A 12,750-nucleotide genomic window follows, 5' to 3' on the forward strand; every position below is an offset into this window, starting at 1 on the left:
GCCTCCACAGAGGAGGCATGACAGAAAGAGGTTAGAAACCATAGCGAGTAATTGCAAAGCTGCACTTTCTTCCACTAGAGGGAGCAACTGTCCTTCTCCTTCATCCTCTCCAGTACACAGTGAAATGATTGAGGGCCCATTTACTGCATTAGTTGGACATTTACCGACATACCAGTCTTCATCACTTGTGTGCAAAACTTCTGGAAAAATAAACAAAACTGTCAGTCTTTAGATCAGTCAAGGTATTTCAAAAGTCTTTTTCAGTGTTTTTTGGTCTTCATTTTATACAGAGCGTTGCTTGTTTCTTGTGTTGTGATAGTTTATTGTCATTTGTTTCCACAGTATATCGCTCCGTAGATTTCCAGCACCTACGCTATTAATGTTTGTCAGTTGATAACGAGAAAGAGAGAGAGCAGGACACAAATTGTTATAGGAGATTCCCCGAGATTGTTATCAAATTATTTTGGTGCTGCCCTTTTGAAATCTTATTTGGATTAATTTTTATGCAGACATATTGATGAACATTTTCTTTTTGTTTGTTTGTTTTTTTTTTTTTTTTTGGGGGGGGGGGTTACATGCTTAAAAAAAACAAATGGCATTGTTTTTATGAATTGAATTGCTCTAATATTTTTCAAAATTAAAGAAAAAAAAAAAAAAACCCAACTTATATATTGTTTATAGTCTTTTCATTTTTTTTATTTGATAGATCGGTTTTCTGGTCTATTGTAAACGTGTTTATCTTTGTTTTAAAGCATGGTACAGGAACTTAATTTTTTTATGTCAATAAAAAGAAACAAAAAAACTTCTCCTCCGACGTTGAATACGTGAAACGTCATCGACGTCTCACCATGTGACGTGAGGATTGTTTGTTGGATGTCTGTTTCTCATCCCGACATAAAACGACTCCATCTCCCGACCTGCACCCATTAACATTTAAAACCGATCATTTAAACACAACTGGCAGCGCATTTGCAGAACCTTTATACCTACTCGGTATTACCACTTTGATACAAGACAATTCCCTCGGAGGGCGCTAGCGGAGAAGCGATTAGAAAAACTCAGACCTACCACCCGGCTTCACTAGTCGGTGTGTCTTGAACACAAAAACGAACGCTCTCGGGATAACGCGGGAAACGCTGCTGTGCTGGTTCAGTGTTTCCCACAGAGGAGCCGCCGCCACGCTAATCCGTGTATTTACTGATGCTATCAACACCAGGGCCAACCAATGACACCTTTTACAGCTTTTAGCGGTTACACTCTGACCCGAGAACGTTTATCCTAACTCCGTCCTCAGGCTGTGGGGAGTCCGGACCGCTTTAATAAACCCGGAGGAGCGGTTAATTATATGTCGGACCCCGCGCTGCTCGTTCAGTCGTTAGCTCCGACACAAAGAGAGGAGTCGCGCTAACTAGCTAAACAATTAGCAAAGTTATCCAAAAAATGGATACGTTTCAGAAGGTGGAAAAGATAGGAGAAGGGACGTACGGAGTGGTTTACAAAGCGAAGAACAAAGTCACCGGAGAAACTGTTGCTCTGAAGAAAATCAGGCTAGACACGTAAGTTAACGTAAAACTACGATAGACGGGTTAACGTCCCGGGGATTTCTGCAACCAGATAACCTGCAGAGCTTCCTCCCGCCGCACCGAACACTTCTGAAGTATTTATTATTAGGAACAGTACGAGAACCACTGCTTGTTGTCCATCAGCCTTTTGAGCTGTAGCTGTAGACTCTACTCACATACATATCTGTATGTGCAAAACACTCATATTTGAGATTTGATGTTTTAAACACATTTTACAGCATTCATTTGTTATTATAACATCAAATTAGATTAGTTGATTGATCAGCTAGTCAACTGTCAGAAGAATAATCTACAACTATTTGGATAATCAGTTAATCATTTCAGTCATTTTTTAAAATCAAAAATAGTGAAAATGCCTCACATTCTCTGGGTCCTGCTTCTCAGATTAGATGAATATGAATATCCTTGGGCTTGGGGCTGTTTGGTAGACAAAACTTTTAAAGGTGTCACCTTGGGCTCTGGGACGTTTCGTAGACTAAACGATGAATCAAGAGAATAACTTTCTGATGAACTGTTTGAAAATAATTAGTAAGAAGTTGCAGCCCTAGTCACAAATAGACATTGCTTTATCATAAGGGGTCACAGGGTCACAAGACCAAAAAGGTTGGGAACCACTGAATATTATACATATTTAAGCATTGGTCTGATTTTTGGTTCAGTTTATTGTGTGAAATAACATGTAGTCTTTATGTAGACCTTCAAATGGAAATGTTAATTTATTTAGAATATTCCTGTGCTGCCATACTCTGCCAAGAAACACACATTTCCTAGGCTTCAGCAGGTGGCATCAGTGAGTCTCTGTATCCAGTGTTTTATGACCTTTGTATCAAACCACAGGAAGCAAAATCATTGGTGTTCTTATCAGTCTCTTTGCTGATTTGTAAGCTGCACTGCCAGTGATGGTGCAGTGATGTATTTATAGGGCTTAGCGCAGTGCCACTATAACAGAGGCTGCTGACGGTATGGTTTTAGTTATCTTCGTCCAGTTATCTTTTCATCAGGGTACTTCTGGTGTGTATACTTTGACCGCCTGCCCTAACTGTCATGATACAGGAAAGATAGAATACAATAAATTAAAAATGACAGTGAAACTAGCAAACTTTATGAAATCATTAACCAAGCAAAAGTAAACAACAAACATTAAAATGAGAACACTATTATAACCTGGGAGGAGCGAGCGAGCCTCAGTAACATAATCGGTTCATGTACTGTGTATCTCATCCAGGGAAACAGAGGGTGTGCCGAGCACTGCCATCCGAGAGATTTCACTTCTTAAGGAACTCAGTCACCCAAACATTGTCAAGTAAGTGTTTACTGTTACAACTGTAGCTACTTGCAAGATTACTGTATTGTTTGTGTCAGATTTTAGTTCAGTTTGCCTGTTGACATGTTTCAGATTGCGTGACGTCATCCACACCGAGAACAAGCTCTACCTTGTTTTTGAGTTCCTTCATCAGGATCTAAAGAAGTTCATGGACTCCTCCTCAGTCACTGGTATCCCACTGCCTCTTGTTAAGGTAAACATCAGATAGATTTGGGAAAGAGATTCATCTTGATATCTTCGAGAAGTTAGGTAGAAAATGGACATGGGATGTTTGAGTTGACTCATCTGCGTTTATATTTCTTGTGTTTGTAGAGTTATCTTTTCCAGCTGCTGCAAGGCCTGGCCTTCTGCCACTCTCACAGGGTCCTTCATCGAGACCTGAAGCCACAGAACCTCCTCATCAATGCTCAGGGGGAGATCAAGCTCGCTGACTTTGGCCTGGCAAGAGCCTTCGGAGTACCTGTCCGCACATACACACATGAGGTAAGGTGTACAGCTGCCATTGTTTATCCACACCAACAAGCCTCTTAAGTAAAATAGAGAGTTTAAAGTTCAAATTCATTACTATGACCAGTTCAGTGTCTCAGTAGAGGGGCATGTACCACTGTGTGCGTCTACAAGCCACAAATTTCCCAGCCTAGGTGGAATCAATCAGTAATAATATTGTTCTTTAAATAAGATTACGTTGCAGTGAACTCACACCTTCACTTTTTCCAAAGCCAGTTTTGTTATCAATTAAATTTCAGAGTCAATTTTTTCAATTTTTTCATTTTTGTCATTCTTTGGAGCAACTTTACTCTTATAATTTGAGTATCTGTGGTTTTTGAAACAAAATGTTACATGGATAAAAGACATTTGTCATGATACTGCACACTGTAACTCATAAGACTAAAGCAAAAACACATCTCCAGAAATGTTCCAGATGTAATGAAATTTAAATGCAGAAATACATTATTTTGCTTATATAGTCAGACTGTTTGCTGTGACCCCTTCTTTGAGTGAACTGGATTCTCCGCTGAAGTCACAGTAAAACATATTATTGTTGGCTAATTCTGCGCTCACAAGCAGAATAAACATTCTTGGTTTAGTGTAACATTTTATTTCTCAGACTGATGCGTTTTGGCAAACAAGCCTTCATCAGAAATGGTTTTTCTCGTAGCATATTTTTTTTGGATATTTTGAGTTTTTCTAACTTGTTTCTGTGATATTTTTCAGGTGGTGACCCTTTGGTACAGAGCACCAGAAATTCTCCTTGGCTGCAAATACTACTCCACAGCTGTTGACATCTGGAGCCTAGGGTGCATCTTTGCTGAAATGGTAATGCGCTCAGTTTCATCCTTGTCCACTGTGAATAAATGAAGCCTCTGCACATGATACACAATGGATCAACATCTCACCAGCAGTCTGGCTTCACTGTCCACTTTTGTACAGATCACCAGGAGGGCCCTTTTCCCTGGCGACTCAGAGATCGATCAGTTATTCAGGATCTTCCGCACCTTGGGCACACCTGATGAGACCGTCTGGCCCGGAGTCACATCAATGCCCGACTACAAACCATCTTTCCCCAAGTGGGCCAGACAGGATTTATCCAAAATGGTTCCTCTTCTTGACGAGGATGGAATAGAGCTGCTGGGAGTGAGAACATTTTCAATCAATTCATACATTTGTTAATTCAGTACCCAGGATCTAACCAGGAGGTTTATTCTGTATGTTTGTTAGTGTGTTAATTAGCAGGATAAGTATATTAAGTCTATGGACATATTAATAGACCTAACTTTTCGTTGTTCTTTTTCTCTTTGCAGGAAATGCTGAATTACGATCCAAACAAAAGGTTATCTGCCAAAAACGCCCTTGTACATCGATTCTTCCGTGACGTCACCATGCCAATTCCTCATCTGAGACTCTGAGTCAAGCAAAATATCAGGCTGTTTCTATGCCAACGATGTGTAAGCAATAAGGACCCCCTCAGCCTCCTTTCAGGACCATGCCTGGAATGGACAGAAACAGTGGACACTACAGGATATGTTGGAGCCTTTAATGGATATTTAATAATACTGAAAACCAGTTCTCTAGAAGATAGATGTCCTGAAAGTTTTGCTGTTTTTTCAGTGCAGATGTTGTAATAGTTATCAATGTTTAACTGTAATTTTCAATACCATATTTTGCATATTTATGTGCAGCTGCCATTTTTGGTGTAAATATCATTTGTGAGTGGGATGGTCCTCTGGCTGAGCGCAGGTCAGACAGACACACTCTAGTTGCGTGCCATTCAATTTCCCAATTTAATTGGCGTGTTGGCTTTAGGATGTCAACATTTAAATAGTCAAGTAGTTAGAATTAAATATTATTGCATACGTTTGTGGGGTTAGTGCAAATAACAAATGTCATGCTTTGTAAGACTGAGCAGCAGCTGAATGAAAGACGGAATGACTCAGTACAAGTTGTCGCAAAACAGACATCAGACGTCAGCTGATGTAAAACAGTTGTTGCTAAGAGAACATGAGATTATAACCATGGTCTTCTAGTTTGATTTTTCTTATAGTTAAATACAAAATTTGGGTCCAAAGTATCTTGAAGTGAATTTAAAACTGCACCTTGGGTTGTTTAACACACAGAAATGCTTGTTGGTAATTCAGGTTTTCTGGCAGGAATACTTACCAAACTGAACTTCTCAGCTTTGTACATGCAGTACAGTTGTGATATTTAAATGTTCCCTGTCATAATTCATATTTTACAGAATTTAATGTGCTGGTACATTTTTCTTACTCTAGATTTTATCCAAACTTAATGAACAGTTTTTTATGGATATTGTTTATACAGTTTGAAAAATAAACTTGTTCAAATAACTGTAACTGGTTATTTTGGTCTCAAATTTGCACTACAGATGATTAATTGGAAAGATCAGCAGAGTCCGTTAAAGTTTGAGTTTGAGCGTAAGTGAATCATGTTTTCTTCAATTCTGTAGCCAATCGAAACAATTATGCCAAATAGTTTGTGAGACTCAAATACCAGAGTCAAATGCTGTCTTAACTTATTAAATCAAATTACTGTTACACTTAATTAATATCTGGCTAGTCGAATACTCACGCTCAGTTCTACAGTTGGCATCTCATCAGACACATTAAGAAACTTATGTTTTATTTGTTATCCTGAAAATACCCATTCACATTTTTATGTCATGAAATATATATGTATAATATATATGTTTAATACTGAGTTTAATGTGTACAGTCAAACTATCTGAAGAAACACATGATGACTTATGCACTGAAATGATGAAGTACAGGCAAAGTACGACAGAAGTGATGATTTAATTGTTTTCAAGACAAAAACGTCCATATTAAATGACGAACCTGTGCCATGAGAAAAAAAAAACATTTACAACTCATGAGATTAAAATGATTTGAAATATTTAAACTTCAACATGACATTAACCAGGTGATGTAATGTCATGAATCTGCACCCTCCAATACAACAGGAGAAAGTGGAAAACAGCCTTAAACTCTTAAAGCTAAAGTGATCGTCGATAATAACTGCCTTATACTTAATGTTTTAAGTGTGATATTTAAATTACTCCTCGCAGTAGGTTTAGACTTTTAACGCACTCCTTTCAGAGTTTGAGATCTGCCCTTTCAGCTCTGAATACCAGGATTTTCTAACTGTTTTCACAGGTAATGCAGCTGAAAAAAAAGTAGCACAAAATACGGCACAGCACTCTGGTCGAGAACTTACCGTGGCCAACCAATTGTGTCTTCCAAATAAATGTAAGCAATCAACCAAATTGTTTCTACATGAATATGTTTTTATTAGTCATGTCATGTCAAACAATACAGAAGTTCACTGTCAAGGAACCAGGGTGAAATTAAAAAAAAAAAAAAGTGGTATAGCAACAGAGAAAACAGAAAAAGTCTTAAATGTTCAGATCCTACAGTGGCTTAAATATGTTTGTATCTCTACATACTGTACGTAGAAAGAGACTCTTTGCTTTAACAGGTGCAGTTTGCCATTTATTTTCTTAATGAACAATAATTAGAAATTGTGGGAACATTAGCATTATTATAAGCAAACAGTAAGAAACAGGTGTTTTTCTCAGATATAAATTAGTAATAAACAATTGCATTATATGAGAGGCATAATTCAAATAGTGGAGCTCTTTGTTAATTTTGGTGATAGCATTTAGTAAAAAGTGAACACCACAAAATACATATATGCAGGACTTGTGAGAAAAGTACACATGAGGCATTAAGAGAGAAATATATTAGTGCTAGCCAGCTAGCTGTTTCTTGCATTTGTGACAACATTGTTGTGGCTGCTTTGGAAGTGACAACACCGCAGCTATTTTGATGATGATAGTTGCTGGTTTTCCAAACACTTGAAATTTGTTGAAACTGTTAAATTAATAAAGCTGCAAAATGAAATTCAATGAAAGATAATGTTTATTTGCGATGCTACCTTCTGAACTAAGCTTGACTTTTTATTGAATATAATAAATGTTATATATTGACTTGCTCAGCGACACTAACGCCTTTATTTAGCCTGACTTATTATGGGTGCTATACTAACTGTTACCTTTGTCTTTTACTCCCCATAAAGCCATGGTTCTCAAACTCAGTGTCTTCCCCTGGGGGTGAACAATTGCAAGAGGGTGCACATGACCAGTGGGTGACAGGACTAAGGTACAATGAATCTGATTAATATGGAAATGACAAACGGGAGTGGTTATATGCACTCTTTTATGCACTCAGCGAGGCTACCAAGATTTAAGCTGTCACAATTTATTCGGACAGCAAAGTGTCAGCAAAGTGAGTGGTAAAGTGTATTGTACTGATTTATAAGCATGATGTGAAATATTGGCGTGAACAAAAAGAAAAGCGCTTCGAACAATTTTAGAAACTGACAGTAGCACAAGAGATCACAGGTAAGTACAGTAAATCTATTCAAGTCGAACCACCAGTAGACACAGAGAGGACTGTAAAGATGGAAGTGTAGTGCAGTGACTGATTAGAAATAAGATGTTGGCAACCATGACACACTGTGCCTCAGATCTGGAAATATGTCTAATGTTCAGATCTGAAAATGTGTGAAAGGACAATTCAGCACATTTAAACCTTTTCTGATCATCAAAGAACATACCAGTAATTTCGCATTTTTACCCTATTTACTACAACAAAAAAAAAGTGGACTTGATTTTTACTGTGATTATACATTTCTCACAAGTTGCAATAGTATACGACCAAAACTACTGGCTGCCTTACAAGTAACAAAAAACCCACAGCATTACATTATACGAGGGGTGATTGATAAGTTCGTGGTTTAAGGTAAAAGGTGTCAATTTTAGAAAAGCTAGCACAATTGTTTTTCAACAAACTCCCCACCTACATTTACACACTTATTCCAGCGGTCGTGGAGCATATGGATCCCGTCAACATCTTGTCAATGGTAACTTTCAATTACCACAAAAGTTACTAAGTTCAAATTTTTATGCATAGTCCCTCAAAGAGTTGAACTGCACATGCTTGCAACGAGAGCTGTATAACGCATCTCCTTCTACATTAGGCCACGAAATTATCAATCACCGCTCGTAAAATGCTCACCGGTTATATTAAATATACATGATCTGTAAGGAGCTAAAACTTGCAAAAAAACTGATATAGTCCTTTAAGGGTTGGTGGATGGGTTAGTTGGAGCTTTGGGAGGATGGCTCAAATTTCTAGTTTCTTTTTCATGATGAGCTTGTACAGGATCTGGTAGCCATCATCCCAGGCATAGAGCAGCTGCTCCCGTGGGTTGTACTTCAGACTGGAATGAGCTCCGTAGCGTTTTGGAAAGTAAACCAGTGGTGCGTTTTCGTTGGTCACCATGTCATTGACGTCAAACACACACTGCACACGTGAGCGACCGGGCTGCTTGGTGTTGTACACCACATACAGAGTGCCACAGATGACAAAGGCCGCCTCTGCGTTCTCTCTGGGACAGTTTGTGTCCCACATATGCTCAATGTCCAGTGAGTTGGCGTCCATTTTAGCCAGAGAGATGTGCCTCTCATTCTGCCGTGTGGCATAAATGGCCCACAGGCCTTCCTCATCCACAGCCAGGTCCATCACTGTCTCAGGGTTCAGGCTGTACACTGGGACATGGTCCTGGACAGGAAACACTGCGCTGTCCGTCAGAGACTTGTTCTTCATGTCATATTTAACCACAACTACCTCTTCAACCTGATTTATATAATAGGCGTGATTGTTGTAGATGACATGTCCTGTTCCCTTCCAGGCTGACGGCAGCTTCAGGGTCTTGGACAGAGACATGCCGAGCGAGCGGGCGAAGTCTTGCACAGAGGAAAACTCATGGATGGTTTCGTCATCTGTCCCATTAAAAATGTAGACCTTCCCAGAGCCTCTGCTGATGTCTTTGCTCCACGAGCCCTTCGACCCTCCAACTCGCTTCAAGATCTTCATGGCTTTTATACTGGAGATCATGTGGCTGCAGTCTGAATATAAGAGAATGAGAGGCCTTATGTGATGGGTGACACCTCTTTGACATGTTAACAATGTTTGCATTCTGTAATCATTTAATGTGTCAGAAATGTTTTTAAAGGAGTAGCCCTGCATTTTAGCAAAAATGCTTATTTGCTCTCTTGTCAAGAATTACACAAGAACATCATTACCACTCCCATATCTGCCTGTTAATTGCCAGGCAAGACATGGTTCGCTTAGCTTCTGAAGTCTTGTTGTCACTGTGAGGTTGTCAAACAATCAACTGAGACTCCAGGAGGTCTCTGCACCTAGCCAACAAATAGTGCGGCACATAACACCGAGATTATGGGATTTGGTGCAGATTAAACACTACAAAAAAACACGTTAGTCTTTCAGTTTTAGAGGTGCTGGTTAGGTGGATTTTGTCACCTTTGGACAAAGCCGGGCTAGCCATTCCCCCCTGTTTTCTGTCATTATGCTAAGCTAAGCCAATCAGTTGCTGGTTCCAGCTTGATATTTAAAAGACATACATGACAGTGACATCAGTCTTCTCATCTAATGCCTGGCAAGAGGGCAAATAAGCCTATTTCTCAAAATGTAAAACTATTCTCCTAAGTCTTTTGGGACAAGGTCAAGTCAAGTCCTTGAGGGCAAATCCAGATGAGGGCCGAAAAGGTCTGAAGACTACAACCGTATGAAGTGTTTCCCACCCAAGATGGGTGATAAATCTTGTCTTTGCCCCATGTCTTTGTGTAATGTATGGATGGGTGACGAATTAAAGTAAATCTAAATAAAGTGCCTCACTGAGGTGTTGAGCCACCATGAGCCATTTATTTCAGCGTTCCCTAACTTGCATACACTGCACTCCTTGTACAGCTCAATAGTAGTTTTAGTGTGCACTATATTAATAAATATGCATGATTCATGGACACGTCTCAAACAGCATCTTTTCACAGTTCTCCTAGACTAAGAGTATGACCTAACACAAGTGCCTTTTGCACAAGCTTTTGAGTTTTGATAAATGATGAATGACAAACCATGTGATTGTCAGAAGTGAGTTGGTCTATATAAATATGAATATGAGGCCAAAAAAAAGGGAAAAAGTCATTGGCTCACCAGTGGAGGGACATGTACTACAAATGGAAATTTAAGGCCAATGAATACACTTTATTACCGTATATGGTGCTCTCTTGATCAGTGGCTCTATGAATCTAAAAATCTACATAATATTTTTTCCAGTTTTGTATAATGAAGCCGTCATCTCAGTATTCGGCAATTGGGGTGTTTGAAGATTTGCTTGCGTTTTTCCATTTCAAATAATTATAATTGCAATACTTTGTGTTTTAGTTGTTGGTCAGATTTTGATTATGTTCATCCTCAGCTGAACACAGTGTTTATTCTGATAAACAGGTATTCGAACTGTAAGTTTAAGAACATCATATCTCACCTGAGAGTTTTGAATATTTGGCCTTCTGCTTCTCCGTCAACAGAGTCACCTGCTGTTCTATCAGCTTGTCGTCCACATCCACACACGGCTGAGCCCCGTTCTGAGTCTCCAGGTAGTCCAGCTCACGCTCAACCCGGTCCACCCTCGTCCCCACACTGTCCAGATTCATTCGCAGAGCCTCTTTCTCTTTGTCCAGGTTCTCCAGCTGGGAAACCATTTGTTGCTTCAGCTCCCGCAGCTCTGAGGCGTAGCGGGTGGTCTGTTCGTGCCATAGAGAGATCCGGTCCTGTTTTTTAACAAAGGTGATTAGTTAAATCTGAATCTGAACACAAGCAGAAGTGGACGGGCTCCATCTTAGATTTTCAACAGTGTGAACAATACATGGATATTTGTTTTACAGAAACTATAAATGTATTCCCAGAAACCACTGGAAAGGCCATAATTTTATGTTCCTCTCAGGCTCAGTGAATAGGTTGGGACAGAAGGGCATAATAAGTAGGAAACTCATCCTTTTAAACAACCAGGTTCAACCTACACGTGGCAAGTGTCCACCCTGCTCAAATGATTTTTAGCAAAATACTGAATCCTACCAGCGTTCTCTGTGGGTGCTGCTCTGTAGCAGACCCTGACCTCTGACCTCGCTGTGGAGGAGAGAACTGAAACGAGAATTTCTCTACAGGTGATCAGTAAAGTCTGACACCACATAACAGGACGATAAAGGTGTGACTGAATGATAGTTTGATGGCGTTTATTGCGATCAACTGTGTTTGAAGGATTTTAGACCTAATACGAGATTATAAGAGATTAGAGCATTACTAACACTTCAGCAGTATTGCAAAAGAATAACTGAATGGCAAGATCCCTATGACAAACTGTTACTGGTAATTTAGCACTGGTCTGTCTCCTGAAGTATATTTGAAACAATGCATGAGATATATTTTTATCCATGAAAAAAATAAATTTCTAAACAGGCAGGAGATTCCCTGCAAGTTGTTTAATTTGTGAAATTATTACCTCTACTTGATCATCATGATACATGTAATTTTTTATGCCACGATAGAACAAGTCTTGTAAACAAACCCATGTCTACTGTCACATAATAAACTAGATTTTTTTATAATGTCATTTTGTACAAACTGTTTTCTGACATCACATATGCATACAAAACTTTTAAGGCGCATTTTTAACTCAGTGTCATAACCAAGACGAGACGCTCATTATACCTATACATTTAACAGAGCTGTATTTTCCAGCATTTTCCCCAGGATTTACCCACATCTGCATTCCATTGCCTTTACCCTGTCCCTGGAAGTTTCCTTTCAGAGGGACTCTGGAGCGCAGGGCTCGGCAGGGAGGTAAAGGGAGTCTTACCTCAATAGCAAGCAGCCTCCGCTCCAAATAGTCAATCAGTGCTTGGTGCTGAGCGGTGGCAAAGCAGGCCAAAGTAACCAAGACAACAAGTCCTCTCATTTTGTTTCAGCTCAGTCTCTTTAGCTCCTGTAAAATCTTGACTGGAGTTCAGTGGGAGTGTGTGGAGCAGCCAGCAGATTCCCAGAGGTGGGCTGGAATGTTTTACTTAGCTGTCTGGGAGGAGCCAAAAACATCTGGTGTAGATGGAAGCACACAGATTCAAACAGAGACAAGAAAGTCCATTTCATTATTACTTCAGTTTCTACTTGGTTGACAAATACAAAAGCCAAAACAATAAACAGACTTATGTGTATGTTTGGCTTTGAGGGGTTGGAGCCTCTTTAAAACACAGGGCCTTAATGTGGCGGAGGACCATTAGCTACGTTGGACGAGAAAGCGAAATGTGAGTAGGAGTCAGGACTCAGTGAGGCTCTGTACTCCTGTATTAAGGGGAAGGTATTATGGGCTTTGGATTCAAATCAGAATGAAAAAAGCCATATTTTAAATCTCCAA

The 12,750-nt window shown here is 39.5% G+C and overlaps 2 protein-coding genes across 2 annotated transcripts; one reads left to right on the forward strand and one right to left on the reverse strand.

The window, feature by feature from the left end:
* The first annotated feature begins 891 nt into the window (after positions 1 to 891).
* On the forward strand, positions 892 to 5,753 carry cdk2 (cyclin-dependent kinase 2). The gene is made up of 7 exons (XM_040158857.1): positions 892 to 1,556; positions 2,809 to 2,886; positions 2,980 to 3,100; positions 3,220 to 3,390; positions 4,123 to 4,224; positions 4,339 to 4,542; positions 4,710 to 5,753. Exons 1-7 carry the CDS (start codon positions 1,441 to 1,443, stop codon positions 4,812 to 4,814), a joined length of 897 nt encoding a protein of 298 aa, XP_040014791.1. The 5' UTR covers positions 892 to 1,440; the 3' UTR covers positions 4,815 to 5,753.
* A 1,004-nt stretch (positions 5,754 to 6,757) lies between these two features.
* Positions 6,758 to 12,431, reverse strand: olfml3b (olfactomedin-like 3b). Its single transcript, XM_040158856.1, is given in 4 exon segments — positions 6,758 to 9,394; positions 10,828 to 11,113; positions 12,199 to 12,333; positions 12,336 to 12,431. Coding segments are annotated over 4 exon segments (1,302 nt in total). The 3' UTR covers positions 6,758 to 8,609.
* Positions 12,432 to 12,750: the final 319 nt, after the last annotated feature.

Source organism: Xiphias gladius, chromosome 21, assembly GCF_016859285.1.
Source record: "Xiphias gladius isolate SHS-SW01 ecotype Sanya breed wild chromosome 21, ASM1685928v1, whole genome shotgun sequence".
In the NCBI taxonomy this organism is placed as follows: domain Eukaryota; kingdom Metazoa; phylum Chordata; class Actinopteri; order Istiophoriformes; family Xiphiidae; genus Xiphias; species Xiphias gladius.

Bases quoted from the DNA above. Each gene is read 5' to 3' on its own strand.
- cdk2 (XM_040158857.1), top strand. From the start codon at position 1,441: ATGGATACGTTTCAGAAGGTGGAAAAGATAGGAGAAGGGACGTACGGA. The intron at 2,887-2,979 runs GTAAGTGTTTAC...GACATGTTTCAG, and splicing joins AGTCACCCAAACATTGTCAA to ATTGCGTGACGTCATCCACA. The intron at 4,543-4,709 runs GTGAGAACATTT...TTCTCTTTGCAG, and splicing joins ATGGAATAGAGCTGCTGGGA to GAAATGCTGAATTACGATCC.